Source organism: Spinacia oleracea, chromosome 5 (genome assembly GCF_020520425.1).
Source record: "Spinacia oleracea cultivar Varoflay chromosome 5, BTI_SOV_V1, whole genome shotgun sequence".
Lineage (NCBI taxonomy): Eukaryota > Viridiplantae > Streptophyta > Magnoliopsida > Caryophyllales > Amaranthaceae > Spinacia > Spinacia oleracea.
The window spans coordinates 115,054,704-115,079,245 of NC_079491.1; the positions used below are offsets into that span (position 1 = coordinate 115,054,704).

Consider the following 24,542-nt stretch of genomic DNA (forward strand, 5'->3'; position numbering starts at 1 on the left):
CCCTAGAAGAATTCAATTCACTAAGGCCTCAAAGATAAGGGGTTACATAAGGGGTCAAGGTGTTTGATCCATAGAAATGTCTGATTACAACAGACGACTTACTGAATTAAAAGCATACATCCTAGTTCTTGTCCTACCAAAATAACTTTCTTGTGACCATCTTTTAGCTAGATAATACGGAGTACTACTACAAATCATTAGATAGGCTTTGATTAACAACTAACTATAGCTAAAGTGTGAAACAACTTCAATTTTCTTGTGACTGACATACTCAACCGAAGAATTATAAGCATAACTCCGTCTTTAACTAGGAATGTAATATATAATTTTTAGGTGAATTTAGAGGAAGAAGATTTTCACCTAATATGTCATGTAGTTGGCGATTCTAGTAAGATCTGGATTATATTTGTTTTCCTTGAATTTAATTATATATTTACTTACACATTCCCTCCTTTGTTTTAATTAAATTGTAGGGTGATCTTCATAAGGACTTTATTCTTCGTTGCTTTGAAAGATTTGGACATAAAGGTATAATTTCTTCTACCTTAATCTTTTTTAACCATCCTCTACTTATATTATATTCTTATAATTTGACATTTTACGTAACCTCTGTATTAACTTACTATAGTACGCTTTACATGTATTCTAGCTTTTTTTTATATAAACTATGTACTTCATTTGGTGGTGTGTTTAATAACTTAAAAAATTTAAAAATATATGTAGGTTTGTCCTCATGGACGTATTTGTCGACAAAAGTTGGGTAAAATTTAACAGAACACATGATCAGTATCGAAGGTCATTAACATCATTTTTAGATCATGCATTTGCAACCAACGCAAATCAAAACAAGATTGCTTGTCCGTGTGGTATTTGTGCTAATCGTGCTTATCACGAAAGACAAACGGTAATGAAGCACATGATAATTAAAGGAATGGATGTTGATTATCAAAAGTGTATTTGGGTTTTTCACGGAGAATCAAACGTTGTTGATAATGATGACATCTTTGAGGATAATTTTGATGATGTCATTGATAATACCAGTGAAGATGGTATTTTTAAGATGGTAGGAGATGCTTTTGACTTTCATGAATCTACAACTAGTCCATCTGCAATAAATATTGAAGCTGAAGCATTTTTTAAGTTACTTGAAGATGCTGGGCAACCTTTATATAGTGGTTGTGAAGAATTTACCAAACTGTCATTCATTGTTGAGATGTACCATTTAAAATGTCTATATGGTGTAAAAGATGTGGCATTTGATGCACTAGTGAAATTATTTAAAAAAGCTCTTCCAAAAGATTCTACATTGCCAAATTCTTTTAAAAAGATAAAAACAATCATTAAAAAACTTGAGTTGGATTATAAAAAGATTGATGTATGTCCAAATGATTGTGTGCTTTTCTGGAAGGATAAAATTAAACTAGATAATTGTCCAATTTGTGATGAATTGAGGTGGAAAACGGCAGATGATGGTACAATCATAGAATTGGTTAATGGTAAAAAAGTCCCAAAAAAAGTATTGCGTCATTTTCCATTGATACCTAGGCTAAAAAGGCTATTTATGTCATCTAAAACATCTCATCTCATGCGTTGGCATGTTGATCAAGAAAAAGATGACAAAATGAGGCACCCTTCTGATTCATGTGCGTGGAAAGAATTTGATGTGAGGTATCCTGATTTCGCTAGGGATCCTCGAAATGTCAGGCTTGGTTTAAGTAGTGATGGTTTCAATCCTTTTGGAATGATGAGTACTCAATATAGTATATGGCCGGTTGTTTTAATGACTTATAATTTACCTCCATGGCTATGTATGAAACAACCGTATTTCATTCTTTCTTTGCTTATACCAGGCCCTAAGGGTCCAGGAAACGATATTGATGTGTTCTTGGAACCTCTAGTTGATGAGTTAGAACTATTGTGGAAGGTAGGTGTAGAAACTTATGATGCCTCAAAATGTGAAACATTCACATTACATGCAGCCTTAATGTACACCATCAACGACTTCCCTGCCTATGGCAATCTCTCTGGTTGGCCAACAAAAGGTAAACGTGCATGCCCGTATTGTAATGTTGATACATGTTGCATGTATCTTAAAGGAAGCAAAAAACAGTGTTACATGAGGTATCGTTGTCTCTTAGAAGAAAATCATGAGTTGCGCCAAAATAAGAAAGCATTTGATGGGAAAGTTGAGTTGGCACCTCCTCCTAGATCTTGGACCGGATCAGAATTGTTAGAGCAAATGAAAGATGTTGATGTCATATTTGGAAAGCATCCTGAGACAAAAAAATTGAACCAGCTAAACAAGCGGAAAAGGGGGGTTGAAAAAGTACCATGGAAGAAGATAAGCTCGTTTTTCAGGTTGGAGTATTGGGAACATCATCCTGTCCGTCATAATTTGGATGTTATGCATATAGAGAAAAATGTTTCGGAGAGCATCATTGGCACACTTTTTGGCATTGAAGGTAAATCAAAAGATACTACTCAATCACGTATTGATCTAGTACATTTGAACATAAGGCAAAATCTTCATCCTCAAGAAGTTAGTGGGAAGAAGACATATTTACCTCCAGCAAGTTTTACATTGAGTAAGAAAGAAAAAGAAGAGATGCTAGGTGTGTTAGCTTCTGTTCGAGTTCCAGATGGGTATGCAGCTAATATTAAAAGGCGGTTTATAGATGGTAAACTTTATGGCTTGAAAAGCCATGACCATCATATACTCATGCAACAGTTGCTTCCATTGGCTTTAAGAAAAATGCAAAATAAAGACGTTAGTCGTGTTTTAATCGACATTTGCAACTTTTTCAAGGAGTTGTGTTCTAAGGCTGCAACACCAGAAGACTTTGAGAAGTTAGAGAAACGCATTGTTGTGATACTTTGCCATATGGAGCGTATCTTTTTACCTGCTTTTTTTGATGTTATGGTACACTTACTTGTGCATTTGCCATATGAGGCAAAGATACTTGGTCCTGTTTTTCAGCGTTGGATGTATCCCATAGAAAGGTATGTAACTTGATATTAAATAATTTATCATACAATTTTTTACAAACTTTAAATATCTTATTTAAATGTTTATTTGTTAGGTATTTGAACACATTGCAGTCATATGTTAGAAATAAAAGTTGTCCAGAAGCATCTATTGCCAATGGAGCCCTTGCTGTAGAGTGTCTTGGTTTTTGTGCTCGGTATTTACAAGATGTGGAAACAAGAGAAAATAGATGTTCGAGGAATGATGAGGGGCATGGCGATGATGTTGTAAAAGGATTGTCTATTTTTTCCTTAAAATGTCGTGCAATGTCCAAAAGAAGAAACTACAAGCCAGATTATTTTGTAATTGAACAGGCCCATAGCTATGTATTAGCTAATTGTGAAGAGGTTCAAGTATATGCAAGGTATGTAAAATGTCAATTTTTTTTAATATTATCAGCCACATTATTCTTTAAACTTATATTTGTTTTGAATCTTAGGGAGTATTATGGCATTATTTGTGATCAATATCAGAATACGCCTGACATCGTTGATGATATATATAGAAAACAATTTTCACAATGGTTTTCAGTTAATGTAAGTTCCAAATAATTTTTATACCATATTCAATTATGATATTGCACTTACATTCAAAGTAATATTCTGGCTAAATCGACCTCATAAATTCTTTCAGGTTTCAATGCATCTACCTAATGACACTTGTGTAGCAGATGATTTAAGACATCTTAGTTGTTTTCCTAGCATGTGGGTTAATACGATGACAAAAGTCACTTGTAGTGGTTATCGGTGGCGTGTGAAGAAAATTGATAAAGGATGTGTCACACAAAATTCTGGGGTAGTCGTGAATGCTGAGACAGATATTGGGAACGTGTCATACTATGGAGTTTTGACTGAAATTTTGGAACTAATTTATCCTCATGGACGATGTGTTTTATTGTTTCGTTGTGATTGGGTAGATCCCATTAAAGGTGTTAAAAAGGATGATGAATTTACCCTTGTTAATCTGAAAAGAATTTGGAAAACAGATGAACCTTTTATTCTTGCTTCACAAGCAATGCAAGTATTCTATGTGCCAGAGTCTAAAGAAAACAATTGGCATGCAGTTGTCGTAACAAAACCTAGAGATTTATATGAAATGGAGGAGGATATTATACCTGAAGTGGATCATATGCATGTAGCTGAAGATATCTCTAATGATATAAATGTAGACACATTCAACGAAATTCGACAAAATGTTGCTGGGGCCACAATTGATGAAATGTTAAGCAGCTTGCTTGAGGATGATGGAATAGGAGAGGATGAATGCAGTAGTGAGAGCGATGAAGAGGACGATACCTTATATGATTATTAATATATTATGAAACAATTTTTTGCATATACTATTTTTGGCTGCCTGTGTATTGGTACTTTTATGATTTTGATATTAGTTATTCATGTTTATGTATTTACGCTATTGTACATAATCTATGTAAATATATTTTTTATTAGCAGGTTATAATGTCGTCTTTGAAGAGAAAGGTGATAACCCGAAATCAATTAGTGGTATGCTTCAAATATTATCTTTTATTGTGTTTAATCATTTTGTATGAGTTCTTACTCTTTGTTTTGTTTGTGCAGCAAATGAGTGCTAAAAATATGAATGGAACTAAATTGTTAAGACGTAGTCCCAGGGGCACTACCTCTACCACACCCACTACATTGCCGCCTCCAAGTGCTCGGCGATCTCTCTTCACAACAAATGCAGGAACCTCTATTCCCTCAAAAGAAAGAACTATTACACAAACATCACTTGATGGTATCTAATTATGCATTGTTTTTGTTGAGTTTATGATATTGAAGAAATAAATGTTAAGCATACATGATGTTTTCCAGTAAGCACAATATATGTTTTGTGTTTAAATGGAGTATGCTAAACTATAAAAATTAACAAAATTTCAGAAAAACTGGCACTCAAGAGGTGGTCCATGCTGCTTAACAGCATGGGTAAGTAAATGATTATCGTGTGTGAAAATATTGGATTTATAAGTAACAATGATCTTTTTTCCATTTGGTATCATGTCATTTAATTAAATTTTCTTATCTTAATAGCTCGACGCCGAGAAGACCAAAATTCACAATGTCGTAATGCTTACAATAATCCACAAAGGGATAATCGTTTGCAGCAAAATGTTAACCAAGATAAAATTGTTCCTTCAAGCGTTCCTTCGGGTAAAGGATATTTTCTCTCCCTCTTTCCCTGTCTATATATATATATATATACATTTCATCCTTTTTTTTCTTTTCTTTATATATTGTTTGGATATGTATTTTCTTTTAACATTATGTATGCATGTTTTTTGTGTAAGGATTACGACGTAGTCCTAGACACATCAATTCTAGAGGTCTCAACTCAGGTCTTAGTTCAGGAGGTCTCAACTCAGGTCTCAGTTCAGGAGGTCTCAACTCACAGCTCCATTTAGGAGGTTTCAACCCAGGAGATCTGAATTCACGAGGTCTGAATCCAAGAGGTCTAGAATCTGATACATTTGCAAACTTAAGTCAACCAACGCAAGAACATGAAGCAGAGGATATAAGTCACACGATGTCCACACAAGGTGGTTATAATACCACAAACAGAAGGAGAATTCAAGCAACTCAACCAAGGAATGAGAAGGGTCGTGGGGCTAATAAGACCAAGATTTCAAAGCAACGTGTATTTGTTGAGGTAAATGAATATGGACAACCCATTAGTGATAGTGAGAGGCAGCTATCCTCACTACTTGGTTGTCTAGCTAGAGATCCTAGAAGATTGCAACTAGATTGTTGGGACTGGAGGTTTTTAAGTCAAAAGAAAAAAGATGATGTGTGGGAGGAAGCAAAGGTATATGTAAAATGGTAAATCAATATTTTTTATGTCCTTGCACAAAAAATATATCTTAAGTCTTTATTTATTTTACAGCAATCATTTGAGTTTACTGAGGGGCGAGAGCCCTATGATTGGGCAATGAAGACTATGAATGCTGCGTGGAGACTCCAAAAATGTGAGTTAAAGATAAAACATTTTGATGGAAGAACTCATGAAGAAGCTATAGATCAAAGGTTACAAGTACCTCATATACCTGAAGACATGTGGAAGAAATTGGTGGAGTTTTGGGAATCTCCTAAAGGCCAGGTAAACCTTACTGAATAAAAATATAAATATATACAGTTGTTTCCATTTATTTTAAGAATTAATTATATGTTCATTAAAATTTAGGAAAGGAGCAAAAGAAATATTGAAAACAAAAGAAAGTCAATGATGTGTCACTATGCTGGTTCCAAGAGTTTTGCACGTAAACGAGCAGAAATAAAGGTATATCTACTAATTTGGTTTAACTTTTATGTTACTTTATGTGTCTGTGGTTTAATCATATTATCATGAATTTGTATTGGACTTAAATTAGGCAAAAGACGGAAAAGAGCCTGATCCCCTTGATGTATGGCTTGATACCCATGTACCTAAAAGGGGTTCTCGACTTGATGATGCTTCGGCGGCTGCAAAGGTGTATTTCTTCTACATTCATTTTAACTTATTATGACACTGAATTTCAAGCTGGTATAATTTATAATTTGTAGTGTTTGTTCTTTTGTCACAATTTATAGAAAGCAATTGAAGAGGATTTGGCTCGCCTGCCTCAAGGTTCTTGTAGTGGTGATGATCGCATATCTATTTTTAAAAAGCATGTTGGGGAAGATAAAAATGGTTATGCAAAAACTTTTGGTCTAGGGGTTAAGGTTCCCCGTTCTCGCACAAAGAGATGTGCTTTGGAGGAGGAGCGTGCCAAAAGAATTAAAGTTGAGACAGAAGCTCAAAATATGGTTAAGAAGTTTGATAAGATGTCTAATTTGGTGATAAAACTCTTGGAGCTCCAGGTAAAACTTTTTTTTTTACACCTTTTCCTTTTGTTAAATTTATTAGTGTTGTGGTTATTGATCTAGTTCTGGTTACCTGTAAAGTGGTAGTGGATTATCTACTGATATTTTTTGTTGTTGAACCCATTGTATTTAGGTCGACAATAGACCAATAGTGGGGTTGTGATTATGGTGATAGTGTTGATTTCACATTTTAATGCTACTGTGGTCATTGATTATTTTACAGTTGGTTGCTCATTGCTAAATTTGGCCTAGTAAACATGATTGTTTTTATTTGTTCCTCTATTTCCAAGTTGCATTCCATTGAGTTTCTGTATTAACTGGTGATGGTTGTCTTTAATTGTATGAAAGTTGGTAGGTTATTTTTGGTTGGTAGTTTGGTTTATATCACTTTCTACAGATGTAGTCTTTAAGATTGGTGCTTGAACTTTCTTTCACAAAGTGCTTAAGCGTTTGGTATAAATATACAACAAGTGTCTTGGGCTTTGATTCTTACTGGTTTTTAAGGATTCCATCATTGTAGGTGGATTTTGTTTACATGGTGGAAAATCTAGTGGAATTTGTTTAAGGGTGGAAAATCTTTTTAGTTTGTTTTATTGATGATTGGATATTTCCAGGGTATGTCCAAAGAAGAAATTCTTACTCTTCTATCAGATAGTGAGGATGTTGATAATAGTGATGGTGAAAACAATGATGCAAATGAGAACGAAAATTTTGAAGAGGCTAACGATGATGTAGGAGAGGAAGATGACTACAGGGCACAAGATGACTACCAAGCACAAGATGAAGAAGGCGAGGAATACTATGATTATGAATAGTAAGCAAAACATATGCATCCCAATCCTAACATTCGTTTTTGGATGGAATGAAAGTTTGTTCCTATCATGTTTTATAATCACGAGAAAATCGTTTTAGACCATGAGGTCTTTTTTGAATCGAACTTACTAGGATGTTGTTTATTGTATTGGATCTTACTATAGTGGATGGGTTCTAGTAACGTATAATGTACAAAGTTTTGCGTGGTTGGTGAGGCCATATGTGTAATGAACAAGTACATATTCTATATATGGAACTTGCTTTCATATATTTTGTGTAAGTAATTTTTAATTTGTGTACACGATTATGAAATATATAATGTAATGCATACATTACCAACAGTTTTAGGTGTGCAAATAAACTAATTTTTTTAAGGTAAAATTTTACCAATAGATTTGGATGTTGGTAAAACTATTACCAATATTTAATAATTTTGTTGGTGAACGTGTTTACAACACTAGAAACCGTTGGCAAAACATAATTACCAACAATAACTTTACCGTTGTTACAAATAATACACGCCAACAGATCATCGTTATCTGTTGGTAATACTTTTAGCAACGGACTTTTTCCCAACAGATGGCCAACAGATGAATATCTGTTGGCAAAAAATTTTACCAACAGAAAAGTGCCCTCTCCCAACAAATAAGGCCATGTTGTTAAAAGTTAGTTTTCTTGTAGTGTAGGCTAAAATGAGACATTTTCGTTCCCATTCTTGAACTAATGAACTTAATGATTCATTTTAATCTAATTACAAGTTTTATATGCATTGTTTAAACTTTCTAAGACTCATTCCAATCTTGTTATGCACGTTTTAGGCTTGTTGGGTCGTTAAAGGACATATTTAGGCAAATTGAGGCATTTTCACTCCCAACTTTGCACTTAAGAACCTAAGGACTCATTTAAAACTAATTACATGTTTTATATGCTTTTTTTAAAATTTCTAAGACTCATTCAAATCAAGTTATGCACGTTATAGGCTTGTTGGGTCGTTATAGGACATATTAAGGGAAAAATGAGACATTTTCGCTCCCATTTTTGAACTAATGAACCTAAGGACTCATTTGAAACTAATTACATGTTTTATATGCTTAGTTTAAACTTTCTAAGACTCATTCCAATCAAGTTATGCACGTTTTAGGCTCGTTGGGTCGTTATGGACATATTTAGGCAAATTGAGGCATTTTCGCTCCCATTTTTGAACTAATGAACCTAAGGACTCATTTTAAACTAATTACATGTTTTATATGCTTTGTTTAAACTTTCTAAGACTCATTCCAATCAAGTTATGCACGTTTTAGGCTTGTTGGGTCGTTATGGACATATTTAGGCTAAAATGAGACATTTTCGCTCTCATTTTTTAACTAATGAACCTAAGACTAATTATTATGGTATAACACACTGTTCAACTATGTTACTTGGAATCTTCATTTTACCCCAAGTACCTCGGATCCTCGGCACCCGAACGTGGGTATGGACACTTGACATTTTATTTTGGACCAAAATAATGAATTAACATAGCTGTTCAATTTATAATCTAAACACGATTAAGAGATTCATGCCAACCCTAAAAAACGATAATTTTGGGATACATGGTAATCATAATAAGCTACGATGTGTGCTGAGACTGAAATATAAGTATGGTTAGAATGATAAAAATGATTTCCAAAGAACACAGTTTGAAGATCTTTACAAAAACTTCCTCTCACGGGAAAGAAAATTAAATGGAAGTATGAAGGAAAACTCCTTAAACCTAAAAGTTACATCTTACTTTTAGCCGAGTAAAGCAAATAAGGGGCTACGGATGCTAAGAGGTAGGTCTGAGAATTTGTAAAAGAACTAAAACAGAGTCCCACAAGTATAATGTAGAACCCAAGGGCTCTCAAAATGATGAATCATGGAAGACCTAAACCAAAGTCCCACAAGTATACTAATGCAGAGGGTTGAAATGATCTATGTCCTACACTCACAATATTCACAACTTGCTAATCTTTATGACTCGTGGAAAAAGCACGAGCATTTTGGCAAAATCCTAGACTAAAGCTTAGAAAATTATTCTATTATTAAATATGAGTTCTACAAGTCTGTTATTATCAAATATGAGTTCTACACGAATTCTTCTGCTTGTTTTGTCGACATAAAAACCCAAGTAATTTTCACCCTCAGCTTTTCTTTCAGTCCCAATTCAAAATAATGGACTAAACTTCATGGCTGTCCCTAGGGCTTGTCATCCATGGCTTTGAAATCATTAAAAAGTCTAATCAAGGCCAGGTTTTACCACGGCCAAGCAAAAGTGGGTTGTTAGACCTGTTACTACTTAATGAGGGCATGAGGCAGGTCAAACACAATGTATGTTGTTCATCCTCTATACTAGCAACCAATTTGCACAAATATGTCTCTTAATGCCCCCGATGTTCCCGTTCCCGTGACATTGACATTACAACTTGTATTAATTAACTTAGTTCCCGGTGCATTTTTCCTTTTTATGGTAGAACTTGCAATATTTTAGTTCCTGTAATCAACCTACTGTAATAAAAAAAAAGTTGGAAAATGGAAGGAAACTTATGTTCTTCATTTTAGTTAACAATGAGAGTTGGTTTTCGTATTTTTGAAGATGAAACATTCCAAACTAAGATTAGTTATGGGATTTAATTTCTAGCTTTTTTCCAACTAAAACAGGAGCACCACAAATCACAATAACTAAACTAACCAACTAAAACATGGTAATATCATATGGGAATAGGGAGCAGCACGCCAGCACCACAAGTCTACAGACTACAATAACTAAACTAACATGTAATTGCAATAAAAGACTTGACTCAAATTGCAGACTAACTCACTCACTAACTCTAAGCCACACACTAACTCACTCACAGTCACACACTAACTCACTTACTTACAAATTGATCAGGGATGAATCGCATCAGATCAAGTTAATTAACAACATGAAGTTCAATGAAATTGATTTGGGCGGGACATTTATAAATTAAAATTTCGATAATACATAAATCAAATTAAAATTTTGAAAATCAAATCAATTAATCAAATGAATGTTGCGAAAATATTAACAGAATATCTGAATTACTCAAATTGAAGAGGTGAAGAACAAGAAGCAAAAATTTACCTTATATTAGTCGAAAATTTGGTTGAACTCGTTCCAAACAAGTTATGCACGAGTTCCCGTGAACAGATCGAAAAAGAACAGATGGTGGAGCAGCGGAGAAGAGGAAGGTACGTAGTGGAGCAGAGGAGAAGATGAAGGTACGCAGGCGGTGAAGTAGCGGAGGAGCGAGCTGCAGATGCGGAGGAGCGAGCGAGCTGCAGTGAAGTAGCGAGTGGCTATGGAGATTGGGAGAATATGCGGAGGAGAGAGATTACGATTCTAGATCTGTGGTGGCTAGGTTGAGAAGATAGATTGAGATTGGGAATTCGAAAAAATTTCCTTAATTGCAGCAAACTCGAGACATGGAGGCTGCGAATATTATGAGTTGCAGCATTCAGTACGGCCACAAGCTGCGATTAATCAGTTTAATTGCAACTTGTACATGGTTCCCACGCTGCGAAATCCTCTTTCAAAAAAAAAATTTAGCTTTTTCGCAGTGCTTGGTCAATGAAGTTGCTGCGAATAGTTCATTAAAACGTTGACCCGCGTTGACCAAACCCTTGTTGCAACTCGTATGACTTGCGTGAGTTGCAATTGATGAGTTGCAAATAACGATTTCGCTACTAGTGTATCTTTTTCCATTAAATTCTTGAATGAGTCTAGTCCCTAGACATTCGAATAGATAGATGCTTAGAGAACTTTAGAAGCTTCTGGTAAGATCATCTAGTTGAATATTCAACATAAATAAAATGGTAAGAACTTTGTTGGAGTGACATTGGACATGTCTAACAAAGTATAAAAGTCAACACTAGAGAATTCAATTCTTAAGACTATAAGAAAGGGTACAAGAAATAGGAAAACAAGGAACAACTGAAAGGAATTTACGATTCCGTTTCTACCTATAAGTTTATGTTTAAAGAGAAGTGACCTAGCAATCAAACTTCCTTGGTATCATATACCGCTTGAGGTTCTTACTTCGGTAATGACTCAAACAATGGAAGCTAGGATACACTAATGGCCTACAAGTGGGAAATGAAGCATGGCAATGCTACATTAGTTGTAGGGTCATCTACTTTGTTTTAAGTCCTTTCAAGGCTGGAACTTAATGGCTATTTTGTTCCATAATCAGCATACCTAAATTTATGCTTCAAACACAGAAAGACTCACATTCAAGAAAAACAAAAACAATGTTTGTTTGCTTATTTGAATGAAATGGTCATTTACGGGTTGAGTCAATATGCTTGATTAAAATAAACAACTCTTTAACAATAAAAACTTTACTAGGTTCAAATCAATCCCTTGATTTGAGTTCCACTGATCTTTGGCATTGTTGCTTAGACCATATCAACACGTTAACATTCATAAGCTCTATTTTAATGGACTTTTGAAAGTTGATTGATTTCTAGATCAATTCAAGACAAGCTAGTCTTACTTGTTGAAAGTAACAAAAGATATGAACTATTGTTAGAACGCCTAGACAATAGAATTCAAAGCTAAAGAAAGAGATTTTATGACTTTATTATTTCACCTAGATTTGAGTGAATGTTGGTTCATTTACTCGAAGTGATATAAGTTTGAATCTATTTGGCTAGTTCAAAGATTCAGAAGTATAAAATCCACTTGGAAAGAAATCATAAAGATCTAGGATAGATCATGTTAATGATTACTTGAGACCAAAATGATCATCAATGATTGTGTGTAGTAAAATTCACAATCTAGCTCCATAAGATATGGCATATCTAAATTGGAATGATCGAAGTCGATTAGTACTTGATTCGATCAATGATGGATCATAAAGGCTTTTCCTATAATTTCTAAAACAAAATGCTCAACTACCACCAAACTAAACCAAAATTCGTCAAAGCTATTGAAAAGTAATTTCAGAACATCTTTTCATAATATATCTAAAGATTTCCTAAACTCAGTGGAAGCTTAGTGTTTGTTATTCAACAAACTAACGCCCAAATATAGATATACGTTTCATTGTGATTTATTCAAATGAGACACAAGGGTATTGTTCCGACCACGAATTTTTGAGAACATAATGTTTGTTTGCTTGAAATAATGTCCTTTTGGAGATTCGATTCCAAAATGACAAGTGGGAGAAAATAGACCTCGAAAGTCTTCGAGGCGAACAACAAACCTAAAACGGACATTCCGGAGGCTTTTCGACGTTCTTTAGAAAATCCGAACACGTATTCTTTAAGGACTTTAGAAGTGACTTTTAAAGAATAGACACCTCTTAGAAGACTTTACACGTGCTTCAAGGAGGACGGAATATTCAAAGGACTTTCAAGTGGCTATTGATATTCTATTGTTTGATGTTCTATACCCAAGTAGGCATAGAGATCAAATTACTGAAACTATGAGATTCTTCTATGAGATAGTAAAGAAACCTACAACTTGCAGTCAAACTATTATCATGTAGATTAATAAGTTTGTGACTTATAAGAAAGCTATGACGAAACTTAGATTCCCTAAAATGGTTAAAGGCCATATATAGACTCAAATGTTTTAGATGGTTAAAGGCCATAAAACATACTCAATGTTTTGATGAAAAAATTGAAATTTTGTTGATTTGCAAGAATAGTTTCACACCTATTGGCTGCAAGTTTGTTTTAAGGATAAAAACCGTCAAACATGAAATTTTGTTCACACACAAAGCTAGATTAGTTGCTAAAGGTTACAAGCAAATTCACGGTGTGGTCTGTGTTGAAACCTCATGCAAAATCGTAATGCTTAAGTCTATAATTCAAGCAATGATTTCATATTGGTACATATGGCAATTGGATGACAAAACGTATTCCTCAATCAAATGTTGGAATAAACTATGTACATGGAATGTCATAGGATTTGTGGATCCAAATAATGCTTGAAATGAATGCTAGCTTATGAAATCTAAGTACAGATTTAAGCAAGCAATTGGGAATTAGAAATGTATTTTAGTGAAGCTAATAAGTATTTTAGTTTCATAAAATGTACATGACTCTTATAGATATATGAGAAGTTTAGTGGGAGTACATAAAACTTAATTGGTCCTTTGTGTATCACACACATATCTCTCTATTGTGAAATGACATTCAAATGCTAATAACTTAGGTTTGAAATTATTCATCAATGATGGACCAAGGCGAAACTTAGTACATACTGGGTATTAAGATCTATTTACAAAGATCTTATAATGTTGTTTTGGATAAGTAATGGCATTTACTAAATCAAACACGAAATACTCCATTGGAGATATTCGACCCATGTGAATAAATCTAAGTAAAAGATGTTTGAACTATGTATAAGCGTTTACTAAGTTAAACATCAAAGAATCTAAGTAAGATTCTTAACCAATATTATATGTCAAAGAATTTAGCTGGATTTAGTATCGACTGAAACTAGATGAGCTAAAGTTACATGAATAGAATTCAATTGGGAATTATTCTGCAAAAGAATTTATCATATATGATATAATATGAGGATCGCCAAAAACGTATCGTATGACTTTAGGCATGACGAACATATACCAATCTCTATTGATCTAAGTGAAGATCAATTAGATTGAGATCAAGAAAAACTTATGGTACTTGAAAAGGAACATAAGAGTAGTTCTTGATTCAAGGAAATAAAGATATGCTAAATATTGATACTACACGCATAAACACTGGCAAAGGATCAAGCAAGATTCCTTTGGAGTTAACCATTGACAAGGACGAGCTATAGAGCATCGTGTTTTGAAATGGCAACATGGATTGAAGACCATGAGTTGTTGCGTGGGAAATTAAAATAATAATTTCTATGTTCTAAGATATAGTTGGAAAGTCTTCCACATATCTATGAACTGCTTGGATAGGTAAATCCAAACAAAGCATCACTAGCAACCTATACAGTTGAAGTAAAAGTAATTATTGCCTAAGAAGCAATAAAACAGGGTTGTTTAAAGTTCTTCACTGAACTTGGGTAGATCACCTATCTGCTGGCTTGATGGTTCTTCATTGAAAAATGCGTAGAACCACTCTTGAAGGAAGAAAAACATCTGCTAACTTGATGGTTCTTCATTGAGAAATGCGTAGAACCACTATTGTAGTAAGAAAGACTAGATCACATAATAAACAAACTCAAAAGATCTTATCATCATATCTCGAATATTATTCGATGAAAAGGATATTAAGATTGGCAAAGCATGATAACTAAACCTATGCAACAAGTGAGAAGCAACACTCACATTGTAGCACTGGAAATCAAGCATAGCTTTGAATTCCAGGAACTGCTTTAAAGATGGGTTTGAGGCCCATGGTTGTAAAACATAAGGGTTGATCATTTATCATATATGAAATGAATTTTCATATTCCATTTAATCTTGGTTTAGTATTAAATGATGAGTCCCTTCAATTTGACAATATATTCAAGATAGACTGTCAGGACCAGTCCTGTGACTGAGAAATGTCTATCAAGTGAACTTGAATGTCAAAAGTTGAAAATGGTCCCTGGTCGGAGTTTTCTATAAAGACGGACGCATAGAAAACGTTAGACGACTAGAATGCAAGATAACTAGTAGTTCTGTTTCTTGAACTATGTGGACATGGCAATGTCGTAATCATTTCCATAGATACTCACTTTGGGAAGACTAGTATCGGACAGACCTATGAAACTTTACTGTAAGAGATGAAAATCTGTCATAAGTAAATTTCATTAAAATTATTAGACACTAAATCCTCAATACCTGAGTGATTTGAGATTACTTGTTTCAGAACTGGTTACTTTGACGTTGACCAACCGTCGCACCGCAAAAGAAGGCTATAAAGGCAACGCTCAGGAAATCACCTATCAAACGAAGTCTAATCTCAAGATCGCAAGATTGGGATTGTCCTCCCATAAATCGGGATGAGATGCTTAAAAGTTGTACAAGGCCACTCGGAGTGCAAGAAACTGTAAAATGCATGGCCGTGCTCGGATGAATCATAGGCTATGATTATCTGTTTATTTGATCAGTTGAACTGTGAAACCGAGAAACACCTCTGGACGTAATAAGGATGACAACTCTTACCTTATGTTCAAGAGCAATTAGGAATTAACTGTAAAATAAGGATGGAATTAGGAAATGCACACTTGTCCCTAAGGACAAGTGGGAGACTGAAGGAAATAATGCCCTTGGTCCAAGTATGCATTTAATGTTAAGTCTAATAAATGCAGTTCAGTATTAATTAACAAGTTAATAATTCAGTGAGATCAAGTGAGCTGAATACCTAGCTAGAGGGCGCTTCAGTTCAAGTGGAATTAATGATATTAATCCACAGCTTACTCTTGACTGAACCCGTAGGGTCACACAAATAGTACGTAAACGGATCAAGTATTTAATGGAAATTAAATACTCCATCTATGGATATTCGGAATCGACGGATCTTGGTTTCAGTGGGAGCTGAGATCGTCAAATGCAAGAAATGAATACTCCGGAAACAATGATATTGCCGGAAACGAAAATATGGATCGTATCGGAAATTTAAATATTATCCAAGTCGTAGATGTTGTCGGAAACGAAAACATGGTACGTATCGGAAAATATTATTGGAAATGGAAATATTGTCGGAATCGGAAATTTTGCCGGAAACGGAAATATTGTTAGAATCGGAAATATTATCGAAATCGGAAAATAATTCCGGAAACGGAAATATTAAATATTTGTTCGAAACGGAAATTAATTCTGGAATCGGAAATATTAAATATTGTTCGTATCGGAAATGAATTCCGGAATCAAGAATTTAATCGGAAGCGTATCGTACGAATTAGCATCGGACGAGGCCTGCCAGACGAAGGCCCAGCACGAAGCCGGGCCATCGCCCAGCAAGCCGAAGCGCACCAAACACACGCTGCCAAGCCACGCCAACACAATTTTTTGGCTGCCCTCGGGTACAGCCAAGCTGGCTGTACCCCTAATCAAACGACGTCGTGTGATGCGGGTACAGCTAGCGCTGGCTGTACCCCCCCGAAAACGACGTCGTTCAGCGTATTTTTTATCCCCTTCCTGAGTTTCCTAAGTTAGACAACTCTTTAATTTTTTGTTTCTTCTTCTTCAAGTTGCGATATATCTTGTTCTTAGGGTTTATTTCGATTTTTTCTCTCCTATTTTCTCTCTCCTCTGTTTCCATGGATCTCGCAGTTATGGAAAATTCTGAAGCTCTTTTCGAATCTAATTCTGGAATTTTAAGTACATTGATGTCAGAACGTAAGTTTATATTTTTATTATTTTCATTTATTTGTTTTGATTTCAATGTTTTTGGTTTTGATTGTTTTCGATTTTATATTTTGATTTTGGATAAAATGTGTTTAGAATTTTGTTATTTTTCGTGTTTTCGCTGGATATTTCGATTTTGATTTGTTTCTTTGTTTTTGTTTTCTGCAGATTTTCTTATTTTTTTGCAATTGTACGTTATTTTTTGTTCGATTTTTATTCATAATTTTATTTATTATCAATGTATATAATGTTAATGAATTTTTACCTCAGATCTTATGAACATTATATATTTTGATAAAATACATATTATGTTATGAATTTTTGAATTGTTCTGTCCCAAAAGAAAATATTGTTCATTGTTTACTTATAACATTCTTAACAAATATATGAATATTCAGTTCAAGGAAATTGAACATTGTCTACAACCATAATGAACATTTTATTGAATGACTTTGAATGTTACGTATATTAGTAATGAACATTGCATTAAAATATATTGAATATTTTTTATTTAGATAATGAACATTGTATTGTATTATATTGAACTTTCTATTAAGAGTTATTGATCATTACCTATGTTACAATGAACATTTAATTCAAGTATTTTATCATTATTTATAATTTATAATGAACATTTTATTTAATGATTTTGAATATTACCTATGTTCGTAATTACCATTTTATTTAAGTACATTGAACAACACCTAATTAAGCAATGGACATTCTATTTTTAACATTACTATTTTAATATTGAATATTTTATTTAAGGATATTGAACATTTCAATTTTCCATTGTTAGTTATTATTGAAATTGATCATTCACTATTTTAACATTGAACAATCACTAGTTTAACATTGAACATTTCTTCCTTTCGCAGTGAATAAGGAAGTAAGTGTTTTTGTTGAAGGGTCAGAATCTATGTTAATGATGAAGGAAGTTAAAAATGAAGACGAAGCTTATGATTTGTATAATGAATATGCTTTTAGTAAAGGTTTTGGTATTAGGGTTGGGAAAGGTCGGAAGCGTCAAAACACTGAATTTTATACTATGAAACGGTTCTTGTGTAGCTGTGAAGGGGTTAAAGATGAAAAAAGGAAGAGAACAAGGTCTTATGCTAGATTGGATACGCGTACTGGGTGTACTGCTTTTGTTCAGTTTTCTATTGGTAAAGATGGTGTATGGACGGTTGTGAATCATAATATGATTCATAATCATGCTATGGTTCCTCTAACTAAGAGGCATTTGATAAGATCACAAAGGAAGGTTAGTAAGGAGGCTCTTTACTTTATGTCTACTTTAAAAGCTAGTGGTGTTAAAGTGTCTGATACCTTGAGGGTTTTGAGGAAAGAAGTAGGCGGATCACCTATGGTCGGTTTTACAGCTAGTGATGCTTATAATGCTTTATCACGTGCAAAAGCTAATAAACTTGAAGGTCATGACTGTCATCAGTTAATCAAGTATTTTGCTCAGAGAAATTCTAGTGAAGAAGGTTTTTATTATGACTTTGAGCTTAGTGAAGAAGAGGGACTTTTAAGTTTCTTTTGGCGTGATGGTCGGATGAAGAGAGATTATGATTATTTTGGGGATTTATTGGTTTTTGATACTACTTATAGGACCAATAAATATGATATGATTTGTGCTCCTTTTGTTGGTATGAACCATCATTCTAATAATGTTATGTTTGGAATGGGTTTTGTTATCAATGAAAAAACCGAATCTTTTAATTGGCTTTTTCAAACTTTCCTTACATCCATGGGTGGAAATCCCCCAATAACCATTATGACAGACCAAGCTCCATCCATTGCTGCTGGGATAAGGAATGTTTTTCCAGATGCTAGACATAGATTATGTACGTGGCATATTGGGGAGAATTCAAAGAAGCATATTGGGCAGTATAGAGCTTTAGATGGTTTTTCTGACATATTCAATTATCTTCTGAAGTATTGTGAAACTGCTGCTGAGTTTGAATATCATTGGCCAAGGTAATTAATTTGGATTACTTATTTACTTTTAATTAATAAATAATATGTACTTGTAACCTTATGAACATCTACTTATAAACAAATGAACATTTAGGAATTTCATGTTATTACTAAGTTATATGCTTTCTGACTTTGATCAAATAGGTATATTCCGATGAACAAATTTGATTTTTATATTGAACATTTTGTTTTTCAGAATGTTGACTCACTATAAATGCGTTGAAAATCCATGGTTGAAGAATTTATATACAATTAGAGAGATGTGGTGTCCTGCTTATTCTAAGAATTATTGGTCTGGTGGTGTGTTATCATCACAGCGATGTGAAACTACCAACAAGTCAGTTTCCCATCGACTTGATAAGACACAAGGGTTATGTGATTTTTATCATGTTTTTTTGGATGTTATTTCTGATTGGAGGAGCAAAGAGAATGGTCATGACTACAGAAATTGGAAAGGTAGACCAGAAGTTGCAGCTGCAAATTGCGGAATTCTTCTTCATGCGAGAAAGATTTACACTATAGAAGCATATGTTTTGTTTGAAGAATAATTTCTTAAAGGGATGGCATGTTCTCAAGAAGAAATACGTGGAAACACAGCTATAGAGAAAAGTTATTATGTGTGGAGGCCTAAAAAAGACTTGATTAAACATGAAGTTCGGTTTAACCAAGAGACTTTTGCAGTGGATTGTACTTGTCAGTACTTTACTGAAATGGGTTTTTTATGTTCTCATGCGCTTCGTGTTTATCATGTGCATTGTGTCCCAGAGATTCCCAATCTTTATATATTGAAGAGGTGGACAAAAGCGGCTATGTGCAATCATTTGGTTGAAGATGATGGGGAAAAGTCTAATATAGTTGCGGCTTCTGTTTGGAGGGCACATACCCTTAGGAATTTTGTTAAGCTTGTTATGTCTAGTCAAGATTCTCTTCAAGATAGGGCTGAGGTTGATTCTGCCTTTGGTCTTTTTAAAAGAAAAAGTGGAGAGTATTAGGGGTACTATTGATTTTTCTGATCCTAAAGAGGGTGAAGATATCTTTGTGCCGTTAGTAAAAAACCCACAGAATTTAAGGAAAAAAGGTGAGAGGAATGACAGATTGAAGGGTACAGTTGAGAAAATCTACAATAAAGCTAAAGGGAATTGGAGGAGGAGGAAAGCAAAATTTACAGATGCAACAAGGTTTAAGGCTCAATCTGCAGTCATGGTAAATATTTATTAATATTGAACATATATGTTTTATAAACTGATCATTTGCTTATAACTAATTGAACATTTTTGTTTTTTTTTTTGCTTGGTTTTTGCAGGAGTTGGATGAAGTTGGTGCTCCTGTGATTTTTTCTAATTCTCTTAATGACTTATCTGATCTAGTTGTACTAGATCCATCACTATTTCAGGTTTTTTTTCTTGCAAAGTTTGAACATTTAGTTATAAATATAGTAACATTTACTTGATAAATGATCACTATATTATTTCAGGTTGATGCTTCTTTTCCAAAGCCACCTCCAAAATATTTTAGAAGAGGTGCAGCTGTTGATAAAAATGTAGAATCATCGGACAAGGTAGATATTAATATTTAATTCTTTAAAGTGAATATTTAAATTTCTGTTTTTGAATGTCTTTACATTTTGTGTCAATTTTAGGAAAACAATTCAACAAATGAAACATCAAATGATTCATATGTTCATGGAAGTACTAAAACCGATGCATGTACAAAAGTTAAAGCACCATTGGCTACTAAAGCACCATCGGCTACTAAAGCAACATCGGCTACTAAAGCACCATCGGTTAATAAAGCAGCATCGGCTACTAAAGCACCATCGGTTAATAAAGCACCATTGGCTACTAAAGGAACATCAGCCACTAAAGCAAAAAAGGATCAGCAGAGATTTGAGTATAATATCAAGAGTGCATTTGACTTGGGACTTTCACCAACACCGATTCTTACTAAAGTTTCATCTGTTACTAAAGCTCCATCTTGTACTGAAGCTAAAGTTCAACGACCTATTCATGCTTCAGAAATTATTCAAGTAGTACCTACAGTTCACGGATCTATTCAGGCTGAAAAAATTACTCAAGTTGGATCTAAGGTTCAAGGACCTCAAGTTTCATTGGTTACTAAACCTCCGTTGGGTACTAAAGGATCTCATCAATCTGCTAATGATCAAGCTTATTTGAAATTTAAGTATGATGCTTTCTTAGCTCTTTTTGATTAATCAATGGCTGCTGAAGAAGCCATTAAAAGTCAATGATTTAGTAACTGTTGATTATTGAGTTGAACATTTAGTTTTAATAGAATGAACATTGAGTTCAAACATTTTGAACATATAGTTTAATAGAATGAACATTTAGTTCAAGTAGTACGTGCTCTTTTTCTGTTTGATCATTTAGTTTTAATAGAATGAACATTGAGGTCAAACATTTTGAACATCACCTTTTTTCATAATATTTTATGTTTGAATTTTTTTTTTTTTTACGGCATCCTTCTGAAGTTTATGAACATTTTAATCAAATATATTCAACATTATCTACTTTTGTTCACTTGATTTTGAACAATACGTATTTGTTAATGTGTTTTCTTTAAAGGTTTTGAACAATACGTATTTCAAAGTGAATATTCTATATGAAAATTTTGAGCATTAAGTATTTTAATAATGAACATTTTATTGAAATACAATAAATATCAGTAATTTAATGATTGAACGTTGTATGAATCATATTGATTATTACCTATTTTTACAATGAACATTGTTTAACGATATTAATCATTATATGTAACTTTCATCAATCAAGCAGTTAAAAAACATTTATTTTGTATGCATTATTGATTTGGAGTATTTGTTTCTGCATTGGATTTTCTACAGCAAAGGAAACTGAATATTAAACATAAAGGAAATGAACACCAAGTTATATGTTTTTGAACAAACCACCAAAATACCAAAATATTGTCTTTACATTGTACTAAAAATCTATCTATTGTTTGTTAACCTTGAAATACTATCTGCTTAATTTTTCATTAACTCCTCCATGCTTCATTTATGTTTGACTCATGCATTTCATTTTGCTTTGAAAGCATTAGGAGACCACAGAAAGTGACACGAAGCTTCCTTATTTGATTTGTCTGTATATCAAAAATAAAAATAAAAAAATAAAAAATGTTTTATAAAATCCAAATATTAAATTATAAATTTGAGGAATATAAAAGAAATTCAACAGGCAGAACAATAAAACAGAAAAGACCAAAACAATAAAAATAAATGAACAAAATACAAAAGAAGAATGAACAAAATTCAACTTACATCATTTGCCTTCAAGTCACATATCCATTCATGTTCTGGATCACCAGTATAGGTCTCCATGTGCTTCATGACATACACACCGCAGTTTGTATAGTCTTTCATGCTTCTCCATTTCATCTTGACCAAATTCATTTCATACTTTTGCATTGGTTCTACCTCATATCCAAATGTGCCCATATATTTTGCAAAAGCATCCAACTGGAATTTATGTTCATAAATGTAAGATAATTATCTACGATGTTTCAAATATACATTTTATGAATGATTTATTTCTTACCACAACTTTTGGGTGTCCCTCATATTTATCCTCAAATTTTACATTTCTTGGTAGAGGCCTGTTGTCAATTACATCCACAGTTGCATTGTAATGGTTGATGACTAGGAGATAGAAGTGTTTTGCAGCAAGAACAGGGATGAATATCTGAAAAAGAGGTAATTATTTAACTTAAAAACAATGAACAAATTACATACATTAAAATGAACATTAAAGTTTGAAGAATGGGTAAGTAGTTATATAGGTTTACCTGTTTAAATTGATGAATGTTTTTGAAATTATAGTTAACCAGTTCTTCGTTAACCCTTCTGTTAAAATCCTCAAGCCTTTTTTCGTAGGAGGATCCTGCTGGACACACCTTGTTTGTGCACATAATATGCTGCATTTAAACATAATCAACATTCAATTATAAATATATGTAAAATTAGTTACAATGATAATGAAAATTTCAATTTAATCATTTGTAATTTTTATCTTAATTTTGTAGAACATTAATTATTTCAATAATGAATATTGTATTTCAAAATTTTGAACATTATGTATTGTAATTATGAACATTCTATTTAAATATATTAAACATTACTTGTTTTAATATTGAACATTCTTTTTAAGAAAATTGATCATTTTATATAAACAAAATGAACATTTTAAATAACATCAATTATTATACTTACATATGGAACTGTTGAAAGGAAGAGTTTATCTTTATGGCCCTTTGCATTTAGATACTTTGACCATGAATCAATCACACAGTCAACCACTTCCGCTTCATCAACCAGTGTTTTCATGTCCTCTCTATTGATGTAGTTGTATCCATCAAAATAAAGAACCTCACTACAAACAGGAAGTAAATTAGGAGGAAGTATAAGAATTTAAATTTTAAATTATTTTTACGTGAAATTAAAGAAAATACCTGTTGTCCTGACCACTTAAGACATAATCTGCTAGGCTTTGATGCATTGTGTCCAGATTTTTGAACAAGTCTCGATACTTGACCAAATATGGAGAAGAGAAGGCAGCCGGTAGTTTGTGAATCCTTTGAGGTCTTTTTCCTTTGTCACCTTTCTCATTTCTGTATATACAAAAAATTTAACAAAAAATCAACATAATTATAAATTGAACATATAAGATTAATAATATGAACATATAAGATTAAGAGTACCAAAAATTTAACAAAAAATCAACATAATTATAAAATGAACATATAAGATTAAGAGTATGAACATATAAGATTAAGAGTATGAACATATAAAGTAAAAAGAATGAACAAAAGGTACAAAAAGAAAGAACATAACATTCAAAAAGAATGATCCAAAAAAATTTAACAGGTTTGAAAAAGATAGAACAAAAACTAGAAGAGTATGACATATTATTATGACATTTTAAATAACCAAAACATTATTATGTCTTTAAAATAGTTTTCATAATATAACCAAAGTTTCACAAATACTAATTCAGTTTTAATACAGTTAAAATTTACCCTTCTCCTTCATCTTCTTTTTCTCCTTTGTCTTCAAAAATTTCGTCCAATTTCAAATCTGTTTTTGTGCTTGAAATTAATGTTGATATTGAGACTTCATTCAATGGAGTTTTTGGTGAAGGAAGAGAAGATTGTTCTGCACCAACAGATAGTTCAGCTTCCACTGGTTGTTGCACCTGCGACTGTGTAGGAGTATGAGGTTCTGCTGGCTCCTCAACCATTTGTTGTGCAACCGTGTTCTCAAGCACTTGTGGTTAAGCACTTTCATTTTTCTTATTTTTTGCAGGCTGCTCCTCCACCCCATCTGGTGTAACCTTCTTCTCAATCACTTGTGGTGCAGAAACCTCTTCATTTCTCACTTCTGGTGCAGGCTCCTCTTCAATTACATTAGTTACAGGCATCATTTCTGATACATGAAACTCAGGCTCCACTGTAGCTTCATCCGAGCTCACAATCTTCTCTTCTTGTACAACAATCTCCTCCACTGTTGTTTTT

At 33.3% G+C, this 24,542-nt stretch overlaps 4 protein-coding genes across 4 annotated transcripts; 3 read left to right on the plus strand and 1 right to left on the minus strand.

The window, feature by feature from the left end:
* Positions 1–907: 907 nt before the first annotated feature.
* On the plus strand, positions 908–3,576 carry LOC110778729 (uncharacterized). Its single transcript, XM_021983286.2, has 3 exons — positions 908–3,000; positions 3,081–3,389; positions 3,465–3,576. The coding sequence occupies exons 1-3, from the start codon at positions 908–910 to the stop codon at positions 3,574–3,576; spliced, it is 2,514 nt and encodes an 837-aa protein (XP_021838978.2).
* A 1,388-nt stretch (positions 3,577–4,964) lies between these two features.
* LOC110778730 (uncharacterized) lies at positions 4,965–7,920 on the plus strand. Its single transcript, XM_021983287.2, has 8 exons — positions 4,965–4,968; positions 5,074–5,193; positions 5,331–5,845; positions 5,924–6,136; positions 6,221–6,316; positions 6,408–6,506; positions 6,607–6,876; positions 7,494–7,920. Exons 1-8 carry the CDS (start codon positions 4,965–4,967, stop codon positions 7,692–7,694), a joined length of 1,518 nt encoding a protein of 505 aa, XP_021838979.2. The 3' UTR covers positions 7,695–7,920.
* A 9,022-nt stretch (positions 7,921–16,942) lies between these two features.
* Positions 16,943–19,546, plus strand: LOC130461797 (protein FAR1-RELATED SEQUENCE 5-like). The gene is made up of 3 exons (XM_056830014.1): positions 16,943–17,006; positions 17,894–18,998; positions 19,195–19,546. Exons 1-3 carry the CDS (start codon positions 16,943–16,945, stop codon positions 19,544–19,546), a joined length of 1,521 nt encoding a protein of 506 aa, XP_056685992.1.
* Positions 19,547–23,214: 3,668 nt separating this feature from the next.
* Positions 23,215–24,280, minus strand: LOC130461798 (uncharacterized). Its single transcript, XM_056830015.1, has 3 exons — positions 24,048–24,280; positions 23,481–23,639; positions 23,215–23,401 (listed from the first exon to the last, which is right to left on the minus strand). The coding sequence occupies exons 1-3, from the start codon at positions 24,266–24,268 to the stop codon at positions 23,215–23,217; spliced, it is 567 nt and encodes a 188-aa protein (XP_056685993.1). The 5' UTR covers positions 24,269–24,280.
* Positions 24,281–24,542: the final 262 nt, after the last annotated feature.

Coding starts and splice junctions, on each gene's coding strand:
- LOC110778729 (XM_021983286.2), top strand. CDS start 908: ATGAAGCACATGATAATTAAAGGAATGGATGTTGATTATCAAAAGTGT. Junction 3,001..3,080: donor TGGATGTATCCCATAGAAAG/GTATGTAACTTG, acceptor TTTATTTGTTAG/GTATTTGAACACATTGCAGT. Junction 3,390..3,464: donor GAGGTTCAAGTATATGCAAG/GTATGTAAAATG, acceptor TTTGAATCTTAG/GGAGTATTATGGCATTATTT.
- LOC130461797 (XM_056830014.1), top strand. CDS start 16,943: ATGGAAAATTCTGAAGCTCTTTTCGAATCTAATTCTGGAATTTTAAGT. Junction 17,007..17,893: donor AAGTACATTGATGTCAGAAC/GTAAGTTTATAT, acceptor TTCCTTTCGCAG/TGAATAAGGAAGTAAGTGTT. Junction 18,999..19,194: donor TTTGAATATCATTGGCCAAG/GTAATTAATTTG, acceptor TTTGTTTTTCAG/AATGTTGACTCACTATAAAT.
- LOC130461798 (XM_056830015.1), bottom strand. CDS start 24,268: ATGGTTGAGGAGCCAGCAGAACCTCATACTCCTACACAGTCGCAGGTG. Junction 23,640..24,047: donor AAAGAAGATGAAGGAGAAGG/GTAAATTTTAAC, acceptor TTGTATATACAG/AAATGAGAAAGGTGACAAAG. Junction 23,402..23,480: donor TTAAGTGGTCAGGACAACAG/GTATTTTCTTTA, acceptor TCCTGTTTGTAG/TGAGGTTCTTTATTTTGATG.
- LOC110778730 (XM_021983287.2), top strand. Junction 6,317..6,407: donor GTAAACGAGCAGAAATAAAG/GTATATCTACTA, acceptor GACTTAAATTAG/GCAAAAGACGGAAAAGAGCC. Junction 6,877..7,493: donor TAAAACTCTTGGAGCTCCAG/GTAAAACTTTTT, acceptor GGATATTTCCAG/GGTATGTCCAAAGAAGAAAT.